This window comes from Oncorhynchus gorbuscha, linkage group LG17 (genome assembly GCF_021184085.1).
Source record: "Oncorhynchus gorbuscha isolate QuinsamMale2020 ecotype Even-year linkage group LG17, OgorEven_v1.0, whole genome shotgun sequence".
NCBI lineage: Eukaryota > Metazoa > Chordata > Actinopteri > Salmoniformes > Salmonidae > Oncorhynchus > Oncorhynchus gorbuscha.
The window spans coordinates 29067003-29082353 of record NC_060189.1 but is presented as its reverse complement, the minus strand read 5'-3'; the positions used below and the strand labels follow the sequence as shown (position 1 = coordinate 29082353).

General features: G+C 44.7%; 1 protein-coding gene across 7 annotated transcripts in view; it reads left to right on the top strand.

Moving 5' to 3' along the window:
* The window catches only part of sobpa (sine oculis binding protein homolog (Drosophila) a), a 31928-nt gene extending 18096 nt beyond the window's left edge, over window positions 1-13832 (top strand). For 2 of the 7 annotated variants that reach the window (XM_046309574.1, XM_046309572.1), the window contains 5 exons: window positions 164-315; window positions 825-848; window positions 4807-4902; window positions 8673-10686; window positions 11245-13832. In XM_046309574.1, the coding sequence (XP_046165530.1) occupies window positions 164-315; window positions 825-848; window positions 4807-4902; window positions 8673-10676 (2276 nt within the window). In that variant the 3' untranslated portion in view covers window positions 10677-10686; window positions 11245-13832. The remainder of the gene's footprint in view (window positions 1-163; window positions 316-824; window positions 849-4806; window positions 4903-8672; window positions 10687-11244) is intronic. The other 5 variants (XM_046309575.1, XM_046309573.1, XM_046309578.1 and 2 more) reach the window with 3 other exon arrangements.
* The last annotated feature ends 1519 nt before the right edge of the window (window positions 13833-15351 follow it).

Here is a 15351-nt window from a genome sequence, read left to right as displayed (position 1 = left end):
GGAAGGGGAATACTGTCAGGATGCTTTGTTGGTCGGCTCATTCACATGATGAGATTTGACAGGTGGCTGTCAGATTGTTTGGGTGGCTGGAGGGGGGGAGGGGTGGCTGGAGTGTTATCCAGTTATCCTCACATTGTGTCTGTTTGTGTTTGTGGTCCCCCAGACGAGGATGTGTCTAACGTCCAGATCATGTGCGCATGGTGTCAGAAGGTTGGCGTCAAACGCTATTCCCTAAACATGGGTACTGAGCTGAAGAGCTTCTGCAGTGAGAAGTGCTTTGCCGCCTGCCGCCGAGCCTACTTCAAGAGAAACAAGGTAAACTCCTTCTTAACACTCCTATCTCATTAATGAACCAATTATGCAAGTGCACACAAGACCATGTGGTACATACATGTACTGACATACATCACTTCCTCCCTACATCCACTCTTCCTGATTTCTCAGATTAAGATGCTGTAGGACACTTGTCAGTCCTTAGGAATTGTATTGACCAACTTTCAACTTTGTACAATATCTCCACTAGATGGCTGGGTGAGGAGCCCAGAAGCTTAGGTACTTTGGATATTTCGCTCCTGAGTTTGGCCTTTCTTTTGAGTACCCATTGTAGTAGAGTAACACAAAACCAATATCCATCCTTGGCTTGTGGTTTCATCATTGAACATGCAGAAACACGGTTTCAGTCATACCCTATGCAGTTGACTTTCAAACATGCATTGGTTCCAATTATCAGTATATATTTCCAAAGACAGACCATAAAGTAAATAGTGTTTTAATTTGTCCTGATTTCTGAAGTTAAACATTCTGCTTTCTTTCTTATACCTAAGCTTGGATATGTAAGGAATTACAGTGTAAGTATGATGTGTTTTTATTTATGTCTTTATTCCTTTCCCTTTTTTCATCAAAACATAATCACTTAGCATAGTTCTGTATGCTACCGGCTGTTGAAATGGAAGTATACATATGTCTGATAATTTAAGATACTGTACGGGAATCCAGTTTTCTCTGTTCACATTATCAATTTTCATAGCATGAGTTGCCTTGTACCTGCTGTGGTTTCTCCCACATTTGTTAAGTATTGCTAGTCCTAAAGAGAAAGTTCACACTAAAGTCGTAAGTTTATTTGACACTTCTATGTGTGCTGTATGTGGATATATAAACAAAAGAACAACTGAAGTGATATTGTATTTCAGTGAGTAAGGACCAATGTGAAGAGCTATCCAGGGACAGAATTCCCACGTTAGGAAAACATGGCTAGAGCACATTAAGTCCTTGTCTGCTGAGGTGGTGCAGATTCTATATTATGTCTCACACTCTCACATTCATGCAGGCCATTTGTGTAAGTGATCTCCACATGTTTCTTTTTTTCATGCACCCACAAGATTGGCCACAACTCCAAACCTTCCAGTTTTTCCAACAACAAAAAATGGCATGGCTGAAAACGTATGTTGTCTGTTTGTGTCTGAAAGGGGAGCCAGGACATAGCGAGTAGGGTGGCGTAGGGGTGGGCAGTGGAGACGCATCATGTTTCGCTAAATATCTACAGCTGCTTCGTCCGCGTAATCCAATCTCCTCTTATGGCGAGCGCGGGTGAGGAGGATTCAGTTTCTTCCATTGCCACTGCACAACACCATCCATCCCGTGCACCAGGAATAATACCAACATTCAGCCATGTTTTTTTATTTTATTTTACCTTTATTTAACTAGGCAAGTCAGTTAAGAACAAATTCTTATTTTCAATGACGGCCTAGGAATAGTGGGTTAACTGCCTGTTCAGGGGCAGAACGACAGATTTGTACCTTGTCAGCTCGGGGATTTGAACTTGCAACCTTTCGGTTACTAGTCCAACGCTCTAACCACTGATAGGGTGGCTGGGGGGTAGAAGAGTTTTGATCCAGTTTTGAGCTCATCTAATGACTAGCCTGGTTTATTTCACATAGACATTCAACATAGACACACACTCTCACTCTCAGGCCTCCTTCACATCATGTAAATCACTAGAGAGGGTAAAGTCCAAGTGAAGAGGCCCTAGCTTGTATTTTACAGCCCATTTCTGATGTAATACGTCTATCTTTTTTTCATGGCTCAGGATTCTTTTCTTACACCTCTAGAGACCTGTAAAATTCCATCTCTGTCTTTGTCTCCGAGGTCCCTCCAGGCAAGTGCTTCTTTACGTAACCCCAGTAATGTCACATCCCCTCAAACAGACACACATTTTTATACACAGGCTGTCGGTTGCCTGCACTGCTCTGACACACTCTGCAATTTCCTTTACCATCTGGATCCAGTATCAAGGAAGACACACTGAATAAGATGTGTATGTGTGTGTGTGTGTGTGTGTGTTTGATGAAGTGTGTTACCTGTCCTCGTTGTGATTCAGTCCTGGCTAGGGAACCTATAGGTCCCCATGTCGCAGCAGGAGAGCCTCGTGAGGGAGGTGATTATTTCATGGCTGACAGCGATTAATACAAGGGAAAGGGGGAAACTTAGAGAGTAGTTTGAGGGAAGAAACTGGAGCTTGAACTTGCACTACACAGACATGGTCATATCATGCTCTCTCTTCCTCTCAAAGTCTAACTATTCCTGCTAGATAGCGTCGGGGCTTAGTTTTTTTTTTTTTTTTTTAGGTAAAGGTCGATGATCATTAGAAATCACAACAAAGAGGCCTGGCTGGACCAATCAGCGCACCTACTGACAGAACCAATGTTAGTCAGATAAATAAACACTGACTTTCTAGATCGTTGTAATATGACATGAAGATCACTTTTACAACAGCAGTACACAAGTTACTTGACAAGCTTTAACAAGCTTGTTATCCCACAACCAAACATGAGCAAAAAGAGAATGTTCAAGGAACATTTCCCGTTAGCTGGTTAATCTAATGAGAGGACAGAAGGAGGGGGTTGGCCCAAAGATGTGTGTTGTCCCAGGTGGGTGGAAAGTTGTGAATTTGTGCTAGATGTGTTTGAGAATGTGTGAGTGTGTATGTTTGTGTATTTGTGCGATGGGACGTCTCCATGATTGTCTGTTTCTCGTTGCTGTGGTTATATATATGTGTGTGTGTGTGTGTGTGTGTGTGTGTGTGTGTGTGTGTGTGTGTGTGTGTGTGTGTGTGTGTGTGTGTGTGTGTGTGTGTGTGTGTGTCTGTGTCTGTGTCTGTGTCTGTGTCTGTGTGTGTGTGTGTGTGTGTGTGTGTGTGTGTGTGTGTGTGTGTGTGTGTGTGTGTGTGTGTGTGTGTGTGTGTGTGTGTGTGTGTGTATGTGAGGGTATACCTTTTGGGAAACACACCTCTTGACAGGTGAAAAGCACACACACCTGGGCAGGCACTGATGCCCAGATGGAGGCTTGCACAGTGACAGCTGGTGTGCCACTGCCTCTGGGCATCTTAGTCACCAATGGGCACAGATACCGGTGGTGTGGAACTGTGATGCCATGTTTACACTGGACACCTTAGCCAGACTGCAACTGTATTTAGTTGTCATAGTGTTTCCAACAATAAGACATCACATGTTCTGTGATAAAAAGTGTTACTGGATTTTCCAGGGGAATAAACTCTGGTAATATTTGCGTAAATAACATTTATAATAGCCAAGGAGTAGTTTGAGAAAGAGTAACTTTTGAAACAGCTTTCCTTCCAAAAAGTGGAGAGTGGGACATCGTCACCCATAATCACTGCAACAGGAAAGGAAAGGAAGGAAAGTTGTTTCAAAATGCAGCTTGACTTCTCTGGACGGACAAATGTTTTACCCATGGCGGGTAGGCACTTTCATAGCCAATGTGTGGGTTTATCACCAGGTAGTCAGTTTTACTTCATACTCTCAGTCTCGTCATACAACACAGTTGTGCCTGATTCCCAGTAAAGGACGTGGTGTCCCCATTGTATGACTGTACTGTCACCCAACACTATGTCTGGTGCTGGTTGATCTCTCTCTCCATCGCTCTCTCTCTCCCTCTCTCTGTTTGTGTATGTGTGTGTGTGCCCCTCATGCCTCGTTCACTGTGCCAGCACCTCATTAGCACTATATGTAAATGAATTGGCACCAGACCAGAGGGTCACAGCACAAAATGGAGACTGGATAATGACACATCTGTGTGTGTGTGTGTGTGTGTGTGTGTGTGTGTGTGTGTGTGTGTGTGTGTGTGTGTGTGTGTGTGTGTGTGTGTGTGTGTGTGTGTGTGTGTGTGTGTGTGTGTGTGTGTGTGTGTGTGTGTGTGTGTGTGTGTGTGTGTGTGTGTGTGTGTGTGTGTGTGTGCGTGCGTGTGTGTGTGTGCGTGCGTGTAAATTTCAATGCTTATAGACTGCACAGTGTCTAGTGCCAATGTAAAAAGAGAGAGCATCCCGTCAACCCAGTGGTGCTGGTGAATTTTAAATCCCATATCCTCTTTCCTTTAACCTTTATTACTGGGACATTGCTTGTGATATTGTTAAACAGTTGTTTCTCCTTGTAAGTCTATAAATAGGATTAATGCAGCATTTACTCCCCGGATAACAATGTTTAGAGTAATGTGCAGTCTCATAGAATTCCCCTCTTTCACAGTTCATAATGCCAATACAACATCTAGGCTCTTTAGCTGTCAATGTGAACAATTAACTATAGTTACTACACACACACACACACACTTTCCACATGGCTTTATTTTATGATGCTGAGAACCTGCATATGATTCCACAACCCAAATGCATGTTCACCATTTGACCTTTGTCACTGTCTTTCCATTCATAAGTTTGTTGTTGTTTTCCCTTCTTCTTTTCTGTCCACCTGTTTATTTTGTCCGTTCGTAAAAAGAGGCCGTTATTTCTCCCCTCAGGCGAGAGACGAAGACGGCCGTGGTGAGAAATTACCCCAGCACAGCTATTCTAAGGATACGCCCAGGCTTGTCTTCAAGACAAACAGCGATGTGCTTGTAAGGACTAAAACGTTTAACAAAGATAGAGTTTAAGTTTTTGATGGCTAGAAATGTAATGACATATTTTGATATTAATGACTGTTTGATGTGTTGAATAATGTAAAGAGGTTTGTTTTTAGAGAATGTACTGTTAGCCTTTAGTTATATATAAAACAATTACATTGATTTAAAGTGAATCACATACTTTTTTCATTCAAATTGTTTTATTTTCTCATATTCATTTTGCATTGTGTTAGATTCAGATGTTGTGTTCTCTCTTCATAGATCCATAATGAGGAATTTTCTGCCAATTTTATCTTGACCATTGTTTTTGGTGACTTCAATACATTTCAATCCAGTAATAGAATTGGACATGTGGTTCACATGTAAAGATTAGCTCTACAACATTGGCCATTTTCTATTTGAATCGTGTCAGGTTCAATGAATGCATTTACATGATTTGTGATGGAATATACCCACTTTGTTTTGCAAGCTTCATAAGATCATCATGATCCCGATATTGTACCCCCAGCAGATACTGGTCCCCATAATATAATTTCCTGAATAATACATTCCACCCCATCAGATATTGTTCCTCCAGCACATACTATCACACACAGTATCAGAAACTGTTCCCTTGCTGATCACTTTGTTAAGTGTTTAACCAGATGGTTAGTGAAATGGACAGGTTTTCAAAAACGCCTAAATTCTCTAGACAAACTAGAAATCAGTATTACAACCCAACCAAGCCACACTGCTTGTTGACACAATGCCCACTTAACCCAGAAGCCAGTTGCACCATTGTGTCAAAGGAAACACCATACACCTGGCAACCGTGTCAGCATGCATTGCACCCAGCCTACCACAGGGGTCGCTGTGGTGAGGACATCCCTCCCGGCCAAACCCTCCCCTAACCAGACACCGCTGGGTCAATTGTGCGCCACCCCATGGGTCTCCCGGTCACAGCCAGCTGGGACAGAGCCTGGACTCAAACCCAGAGTCTCTAGTGGCACAGCTAGCACTGCGATGTAGTGCCGTAGACAACTGCACCACTTGGGAGGCCCAGGTAGCTTGGTAATTAAACCGAGCCAGAGCGACCGCCAGTATGATGGCTGTGGTTGAAATAAATGACCATAATTACATTAAACTGCAAACATCTTTGTGCAGGAGAGGAAGTGAGTAGAGAGAGAGAAAAAATAACTCCATTAGGGTAATGCACAGTGAAATTTCACTCACAGTGCAGAAAGTCGTTAATTGCTCTCCATCTGTCTTCTTTTTTAGCCCAAGAAAATGTCAACACATTTATAATTTAAAATATCCAGGCTTACCATCATTGAACCCAACTCTCAGAGCACTTTTCAGACTTAAATTTTTTGGGGGGCTCATTGTGTACCAAATGGACAGTTTAAAAAGAAGACTACTGATATCAAGGCTAAAGGGCTGACTATTGATCACTCACCTGTACGAGTACCGAGCTACAGTATCAACCTGGACTCAGGGCTAGACGTAACATTAATTTGTGGATATCCATCATCCATTTCGTATGATATATAGAGAAACAAAGTAAGTAGTTGCAAAGTTTCTAATTAGCTAAAATGCTAAAGTTGTCCGTGATGAGATTCGAACACGTAACCTTCTGTCTTATGTACCTATACCAAACGTAACATATCATACTAATTTGCGTGTACCAGATTTTTGTTTACTATGTTACGTCTAGCCTATGAAACCAGGCTGACAGTATATGGAACACTAGTCTTTGGTCCTGTAATGCTGCGCCACTATAACAGTAAAGAGCACTACAGATATGGTCTCTGATGGTCATATCTACATTATGACAGCCTTTCTAACAGTGGCCATTTGACTGAAATCTAGTGATGGAGGAGACCTCTGTTTAACATTAAAATCCAATTATGGATGAGATTGTCATTGACTGATTTGTCCATCTCTTTGACATGTGTGATCTGTCAGTTGAGAGACGGGGAAAGGATGGAAAAGAGAGATTAAAGAAGAGTGAATGAATCAGGGTGGCCTATCAACTGAGATCTAAGTACTTTATGGAAAATCTAGTTTAGTGAAAAATTAGGCACAAATCAATGAATCAGGCCAGGGTTCAGAGGAGGATGACACAAGAGCAGCATATTATTATGAGGGTTCCATGACCGTTCCAAATCTGAAGTTGCCATGACGTGTGTGTGTTTGCGTGCTTGTGTGCGTGTTCAAATCTAATTTTGACTCAAGTGTGGCAGGCATATATGTGAGCTCTGAAACATCAAATGGTTAGGATCATACAGTACATGTATGTCTGTGAGCCGAACCTAATCGTCTTCCAGTAGCATCCCACAATTTATTAGCATTCAACAAGGGGGATTATGGTGTGTGTGATGGATGGACGTCGTTCGTGGGTCTGACAGCTGATTAATGCTTTAATTATCTTCAGTGAGTCGCTGTCACGTCCTTCTGAGCTGGGAGAGTGAGTTGTGTGCCCGGGCTGTACCCATCTCCCTGGCCCACCCATTGCCATCCACTCACCAGGGTCATGTTCATTATCTCAGGTACACTAATGAAACTAACCGTATGGAAACGAACAGCCACATGATGATTGAACATTCACAGTGAGCATTTTGGAAACTTTTGTAGCCAGTGAAAAATATCCTGGCATCACAAGGCCCTGGCATCCCACAGTGTTGACTAGCTGTGCCAGGCTGCTCCTCTGCCCTGTGTGTAATGCCCCCAGGGTAGTATTCGATAATCACATTCCATTAAAACACAGTCAATTCCACTTTAATGCATTCAATTCTACTTGAATGCAGTCATGTCCATTTTAATGCAGTCAATTCATTAATCAGAATATTTTTTTGTGCAATAAAAATATCCAAAACACTCATATTAAAGTTGCACACCAGTAGTGAATAGCGATGCATCATAGCACCCACCTAGGTGGTTCTCAGCAGCCATTTTCACCAGAACATGTAAAACTCCACCCAGCTGTCACTCTCACTTCCATGCCCCCTACTGGCAGCTTGTTCACTTGTCTCCGTCTGTCCATCTCACCCAGCCACCACATTCATCTACCCCCACTTATGATCATTCCTTACAGGGAAAACCTTTTACTTGAGGCTGTTATGTCCTGCGGCTGTGCCTGTGGCCACTGTCACACACGGCTCAGTGGATTTAGGTTTATCGGAGTGGTTCCTCCTTATGAAGGAAGTTTAAGAGGTGAAAACCCCATGGCAGGTGTAAATGTGAATTACATGTCTGGACAAAGTGTTTTTCATTCTAAAGCTTTAAGTACGCCGATCCAGATTTGCACTCACGTTTAAAGCCAGTTGAAAGCTACTTCTTCCTCAAGTTGTAAGCATTTATCAAGATGTTACCATATGTGTTGTACATTACCTGTACCTGAAGGGTCATAGCAGTGTGAAGTTAGTATGAAAATCTCTCCGTCTCCCTCACTACATATAGACTATATATGTGCCATTATGCAATGGAAGCACAAAAATACAGATGGGTTTCAGTAATGTGGATACAAACATGCCATGCAGATGTACTTTTATTTACTTGGTGTAACAAAACCAAATTTGACCAGTTAATTTAATTACAATCCAGGTTTTAGTGTACCTAATCTGCAGATACTGTGTGAGGCTGAGAGATTACATTCTGTTTACCAAAGTTGTTTGAATAACCACATGGCAAAAGGGCAATGTTGCTGACTTTTTTAACTGCTTATGTGTTGTATCTGTAATGCATTCTACCTGATGATGTCTTTTGTCTTGTGTTTTGTGTTACAGGTATGTGACTGGTGCAAACACATCCGCCACACCAAGGAGTACCTGGACTTTGGTGCTGGTGAACGGAGGCTGCAGTTCTGCAGTGCCAAATGCTTGAACCAGTACAAGATGGACATCTTCTACAAAGAGACTCAGGCGGCGCTGCCAGGGGGCCTGTGTAACCCAGGACACGGCCCTGTGGAGGGCAAGTCGGAGAGCAGCACCGGGGCGCAGCTCCTCACCCCCGAGTCCTGGGGCACGCCCTTGGGTGACTTACGTCGCAAAGCCCCTTCCCCTGGGGGAAACCCCTCTGTGCCAGTCCCCTCCAGCTCCACCGCTGCCTCTCCCTCTGAGACAGGCACTGTCTGCTCCCCTTCCTCCAAAAACCCCACGCCCAGAGCCCACGAGAGCCCCACCTTACCCCCTCCCTCACACCCCTCTCTGCACTCTCCCATGGGAGTCCCCTTGGGTAGCCCCCCAATGGTGATGACGCCCCGGGGACCAGTGCCCCTGCCCTTCTTCATGGAGCACCAGATGATGCAGCAGATGCGGCCACCTTTCCTCCGCCCACCTCCCCATGGCCCAGGCCCTAACAGCCCCCTGTCCAACCCCATGATCCCTGGCATCGGACCACCACCACCCCTGCCGAGAAACCTGGGTCCACCATCCAGCCCTATGCACAGGACACAGTTCTCACCCCACCACCATCCCTCTAACAACCCCAACCTGGGAGGGAACCCCCCAGGGATGATGCCACCCCATCCAGGCCTACACATACCCAGTTTTCCCTTCCACTCCAACATGATGCCAAACGGGCCCATGCTTATGCCACCCATGATGAACTTTGGTATGCCTTCCCTCGCCCCTCTGGTTCCCCCGCCAACCCTGCTGGTCCCTTACCCTGTAATCGTGCCCCTGCCGGTGCCCATCCCTATCCCCATACCCTTCCCCTACAACCCCAAGACCTCCAAGGACAAACCCAGCAACAACAACAACCCCATTCCCAGTGCATCAGGGGAGGACCACAGGCCCTTCTCCCCTGGTTCCTCCAGAGGGGATCACAAGTTTGGGCCCTCCAGTTCCGGGGTGCACTCCCCGGGCTTCTCTGGCTACAATCTGGCCCGCTTTGGCTCTGAGAGGAGTAGGACTGACGTGGTGGACCTGACCGTGAAGACTGAGAGTCCGGCGTGTGCCTCCACCACGGCCTCCCTTCCCGAGGGCGTGATCGACCTGACTCTGGGCCGGCGATCGCGGCTGCAGCAGGTCATCCAGCAGGTGGTGCCCAGTGTCCAGGTAAAGGTGGAACGAGATGGGGACTCAACCAGCCCCCCACCTTCTGGACCATTCCCTCTGCATGCCTCTGGGCAGGGGAAGGGGGACAGCAGCCTAGAGGACATGAGCCAGGAGGTCAGGGAGGCCATTAGTGACTCTCTGGAGCCAGGCTTCCTGCCTTGTAGCCAGGCCACATCACCATCCCCACAGCCAAACCAAAACTCCTACAATACCCAGCTAACAAATCACCCTGGCACACCACGGACCCAGCCCTGCAGCCCACCTGCCCCCTGTGATGTCATAGTAAATGGCAGCAGTCAACACACAGACGGCCCCAGCCGGAGCACACTACCCACATCTTTGTCTGACCCTGGCCGGAGAGGAGGAGGAGGTTGCGGCGAACCAGCCAACTGCGAGCTGGAGCTGGAGGCGCTGAAGGAGAACAGCTGCTTGGTGCCAGAGTGGGAACCAGGTAAGAGGGGCCCAAGTGAGGAGGCAGTGCAGGGGGGCACTTGGGAAGGCAAACTGGAAGCCAATGGCAATCTTATGGATCTGGACGATGATGACGACCACGCCTATGCACTGCTGCTGCCCAAGGCTGGCTGTGTCATCCAGCCCCTGCCAAAGCCCAGCGACAAGACGGCCATCGTGTCATGCAGCATCAGCGCTCCCCTGGCAGCAGGGGCAGGGAGCCCCGAGCTGGAGCCACCGCTAAAGAGGAGGTGCCTGCGAATACGCAATCAGAACAAATGAGGCAGAAAAGGTTGGTCTCATGGCGCCCTCTACTGAGGACCCAAGGTGGTCCCCCTCCCATCATCTCTGCCCTGTACCTGTCCCTAAGGGTCGTGTGGAAATATCACAAAAATATCAAACAGTCTGACAGTTTTTCAAAAAGGCCTTCAAAACATGAAGATGTCCGATTTAACTCTGTGTAGGGTATTTTGTGTTTGTGCTGATTTGCAGCATATTTTGATGCAAGCAATTGCACTGTTTGATCATGTTGTTTAAATATACAGAATTTTCTTCATCAAACATAAAATTACCTTTTTTGTCAGCATAGATGCAATGTTTCCCTCACCACTGCCATAGCTTTTGACCTGATCTGAGAAAGGGTGCTGACAGAAATGTACAACCATGAAGGAAGATATACTCTTGATGTCAGGGTTGATAACAAGCTATTGTTACTTTAGTCAAGCGTGCAGCAGTAAATCTATTGGATCTGAGCGTAAGAGGTGTCTGGTTGAAAAATAGATCTGTAGAATGGGGATTCCCTTTGTCTGATCTAACACGTCTAATTCTGGATCCTCTTTCTCCTTTTCAGCTCAGACAGATTTCAGCTCAGACAGATGGCAGTAACTCCCCTACAGAATGAGGTATGCTGTTGAAGCTCTTGACAACACTAGCCTTCCACTATCTGCCCCTCGCTCCTCCACTCCATGAACCTCTCTCCCAGCCAACTAGCACTCCAAATTCTAGCCTTGTCACCCTAATCTTAACAACTCAGCACAGGGCGACCACAATAACCCCTGGACCAGTGGAAGTGGGACTTGGAGGCATTCACCTTTAACCCAGACCAGACGTGTTATTTTCTCTTGAGACACATTCCTTTAGCCCACACTGCCCCTCTCTCCCTTCCTTCCAAAGCAAATGCTCTGTCAGATCTCCGCTGTCAGACTGATAAGCCACAATGCTAAGCCAATAGATTTACCAGCAGTTTTGTGTTTGCTGGAAGAGGCCTAAGGTAGCATTTCTAGCCAATCTGTTCCAAAGTGAAAAGGTGTAGCATTTTTATGTGGCAAGAAAGTCAGGCTAAAGTCATCCCCACCCGCCCCCCACCTTTGCATGATCACAACCAGCACAAAATGCTAACCTCCAACCCCCATCCCACCATTGAGGGTGACAGGACATTTGTTTTGAACTGGAAACCAAAAAGAGACATCTCATAATGGAAGGTAACAATCAGAGGGAGACATTTTCTGAGCCTCACAGGTTGAGGAATAATAACAAGAAAAAGAAGAGCGGTGAAATCCTTGTGTTCTGACTGTAGCACACTCTGTTCCTGGAGATACCAGGGGCCCCTTTGCGTCACAGAACCTTTCTCTTGTGGAGCAGTGGGGATATCTCCACAATAAAAGGAGACCTTGGCACTATTGAACTGCTCATCTTCAGTGGGTTTCATGGTCATAAAAGACAAGAATTTTCAAGTTTATCCTCACTCACTGATTTGTGGACAACAGGGTAGAGACCTCACCAGCAAACGACGGTGGGTAACTGTGGACAATGTGCAATCTCTGCCAACGTGGAGGCTATTTTGCTTCTCTGCAAGCCCCTGGTCAGACAAAATCAGATGTGTAATTCTAATTGTGATCATCACGGCTGTATTTACATTTTTAATACCGCAATGATATTGATGATAATGATATATCTTCAGCCACATCTCTGATGTGTACAGTAAGGTTATGGTAATGATGTGACTTTCATCATGGAAGCAAAAATATGACTGCTGCTTATCACACCACAAAGGGATTGCGTCAAACGAGAGTTGAGACCACAGCCATTAGCATTGTTTCGTCACTAGTGCTCAGGGTCGTAATGTTGCACTAGGATTTATCATTGACAAGGGAAGCTGGCTCTCTTAAATCAAATTTGCTTGTCAGTCATAGATAATTCTCTGGAAACACTGGTCCAAACGTACTGTAGAACTATTTGTAAAGTCAAACTACTGAAACAAATTAATCAATTCTTTAATGAGTCAAAGATTTTGTCATATTTACATTATGATATGGGGAATCATCTCACTTCCCTGTCCTTCACCCTCTTCAAAATGTTGTCATTTGCAAGTGTTAATCTGTCTGCGTTATAACATTTTGGCAGTGTATATTTAGCTTCATTCTAGTCTATATTGCCGGTAGACACTAACAGACCCCCCACACACACTAGTTGTGCTTGGTGCTTGGTGATCTGAAAGGACTGAGAGTCTATTGAGGGACATAATGACAAACCTTATGTATTATTACCCAAAATGAGTTGCACTTACAGTACATGTTGCCAAATTGGTGGGTAGTGTACCACATGGGGGTGTCAAAAAGGCTCTAAGTTTGTCAGTTGCACAGAAATTTTTGAAAGCATCACGTTGCTTGTCGGGTTCAAATAAAAGTATTTCTTTCGGTGCAAAGATTTCTCCCTATAGACTTCTGTCGACATAAAATTTGCTCTTTCGATTTTCATGCTTTATCTGTCCAGCCAAAACCTCCAGTTTCTTTGCCAACTTCTTTTTCCATCTCTCCCATTTCCCTTTGGGTCTGAACCCTCTTTCTCTTCCTCTGAACGCAGATGGGAAGTGTAATTCCACACACCAGCCAGAGCTATGGGTTGCATGTTTTATTACAAAAAATGGGAGAGTTACACACATAAACATACACACACATGAATGCATTTGCAGACACGCACAGCAACGACTCACCACCCTCCATGATGTATTCTCTCACACACGCACATGCACACACACTGACTAAAATGATGCTTAGAGATTCATTCTCTCTCCTTCCATGTATGGTTCCAACTGCTCTATCTTGACTTCCTCCCCGATGACAGTAGTGTTTGTCTGTGTCTGTGTATGCCAAGCAGGTGGAACCAGAGGCCAATGTTCAGATTAGAGACTGTTGACTCAAAGTAAGCACTGCAATACAATCTGCCGCATGGTAGTCAGGCATTTAGGCTTCGCCTGTCCAGTGCCAAGACTAGGATTCTGTGTCACAGTAATTATTTTCTTGAATTTCCAGTCTTAAAAATAAATATATATACTGTACCAGTCAAAAGTTTAGACACACCTACACATTCAAGGGTTGTTCTTTATTTTTTAAACTATTTTCTACATTGTAGAATAATAGTGAAGATATCAAAACTATGAAGGTACACATATGGAATAATTTGGTAACCAAAAAAGTGTTAAACAAATCAAAAAATATTTTATATTTGAGATTCTTCAAAAGTAGCCGCCCTTCGCCTCGATGACAGCTTTGCACACTCTTGGAATTATCTCTACCAGCTTCATTAGTGACAGGTAGCCTAGTGGTTAGACGTTGGGCCAGTAACCAAAAGGTTTATAGATCAAATCGAGCTGACAAAGTAAAAATCTGTCATTCTGCCCTTGAACAAGGCAGTTAACCCAGTGTTCCTAGGCCGTCATTGTAAATAAGAATTTGTTCTTAACTGACTTGCCTAGTTAAATAAAGTATCAGAAATGTAGGTAGTCACCTGGAATGCATTTCAATTAACAGGTGTTTCTGTTAATTTGTGGAATTTCTTTCATTCTTAATGCATTTGAGCCAATCAGTTGTGTTGTGACAATGTAGGGGTGGTATACAGAAGAAAGCCATATTTGTTAAAAGACCAAGTCCATTTCATGGCAAGAACAGCTCAAGTAAGCAAAGAGAAATGACAGTCCATTACAGAAGATCAGTCAATCGGGAAAATTTCAAGAACTTTGAATATTTCTTCAAGTGCAGTCGCAAAAACCATCAAGCGCTATGATGAAACTGACTCTCATGAGGTCCGCCACAGGAAAGGACGACCCAGAATTACCTCTGCTGCAGAGGAGCCCAAATAAATGCTTCACAGAGTTCAAGTAACAGACACATCTCAACATCAACTGTTCAGAGAAGACTGTGTGAATCAGACCTTCAAGGTCGAATTTCTGCAAAGAAACCACTACTAAAGGACACCAATAATAAGAAGTGACTTGCTTGGGCCAAGAAACACAAGCAATGGACATGAGACCGGTGTAAATCTGTCCTTAGGTCTGATGAGTCCAAATGTGAGATTTTTGGTTCCAACCGCCATGTCTTTGTGAGATGCAGAGTAGGTCAACGGATGATCTCCGCATGTGTGGTTCCCACCGTGAAGCATGGAGGAGGAGGTGTGATAGTGTGGGTGTGCTTTGCTTGTGACACTGTCTGTGATTTATTAAGAATTCAAGGCACACTTAACCAGCATGGCTACCACAGCATTCTGCAGCGATATGCCATCCCATTTAGTTTTGGCTTAGTGGGACTATCATTTGTTTTTCAACAGGACGATGACATCTCCGGGCTGTGTAAGGGCTATTTGACCAAGGAGAGCAGATGACCTGGCCTCCACAATCACCTGACCTCAACCCAATTGAGACGGTTTGGGATGAATTGGACCACAGAGTGAAGGAAAAGCAGCCAACAAGTGCTCAGCATATGTGGGAACTCCTTCAAGACTGCTGTAAAAGCATTCCTCATGAACCTGGTTGAGAGAATGCCAAGAGTGTGCAAAGCTGTCATCAAGGCATTGTTTTGATTTGTTAAACACTTTTTTGGTTACTTTTTTGCAGTCATCCTACTGCACACTCAAAGAGAAGCAGGTAATTTGCAAATAAATATCTTTTGCACTGACTAATCCT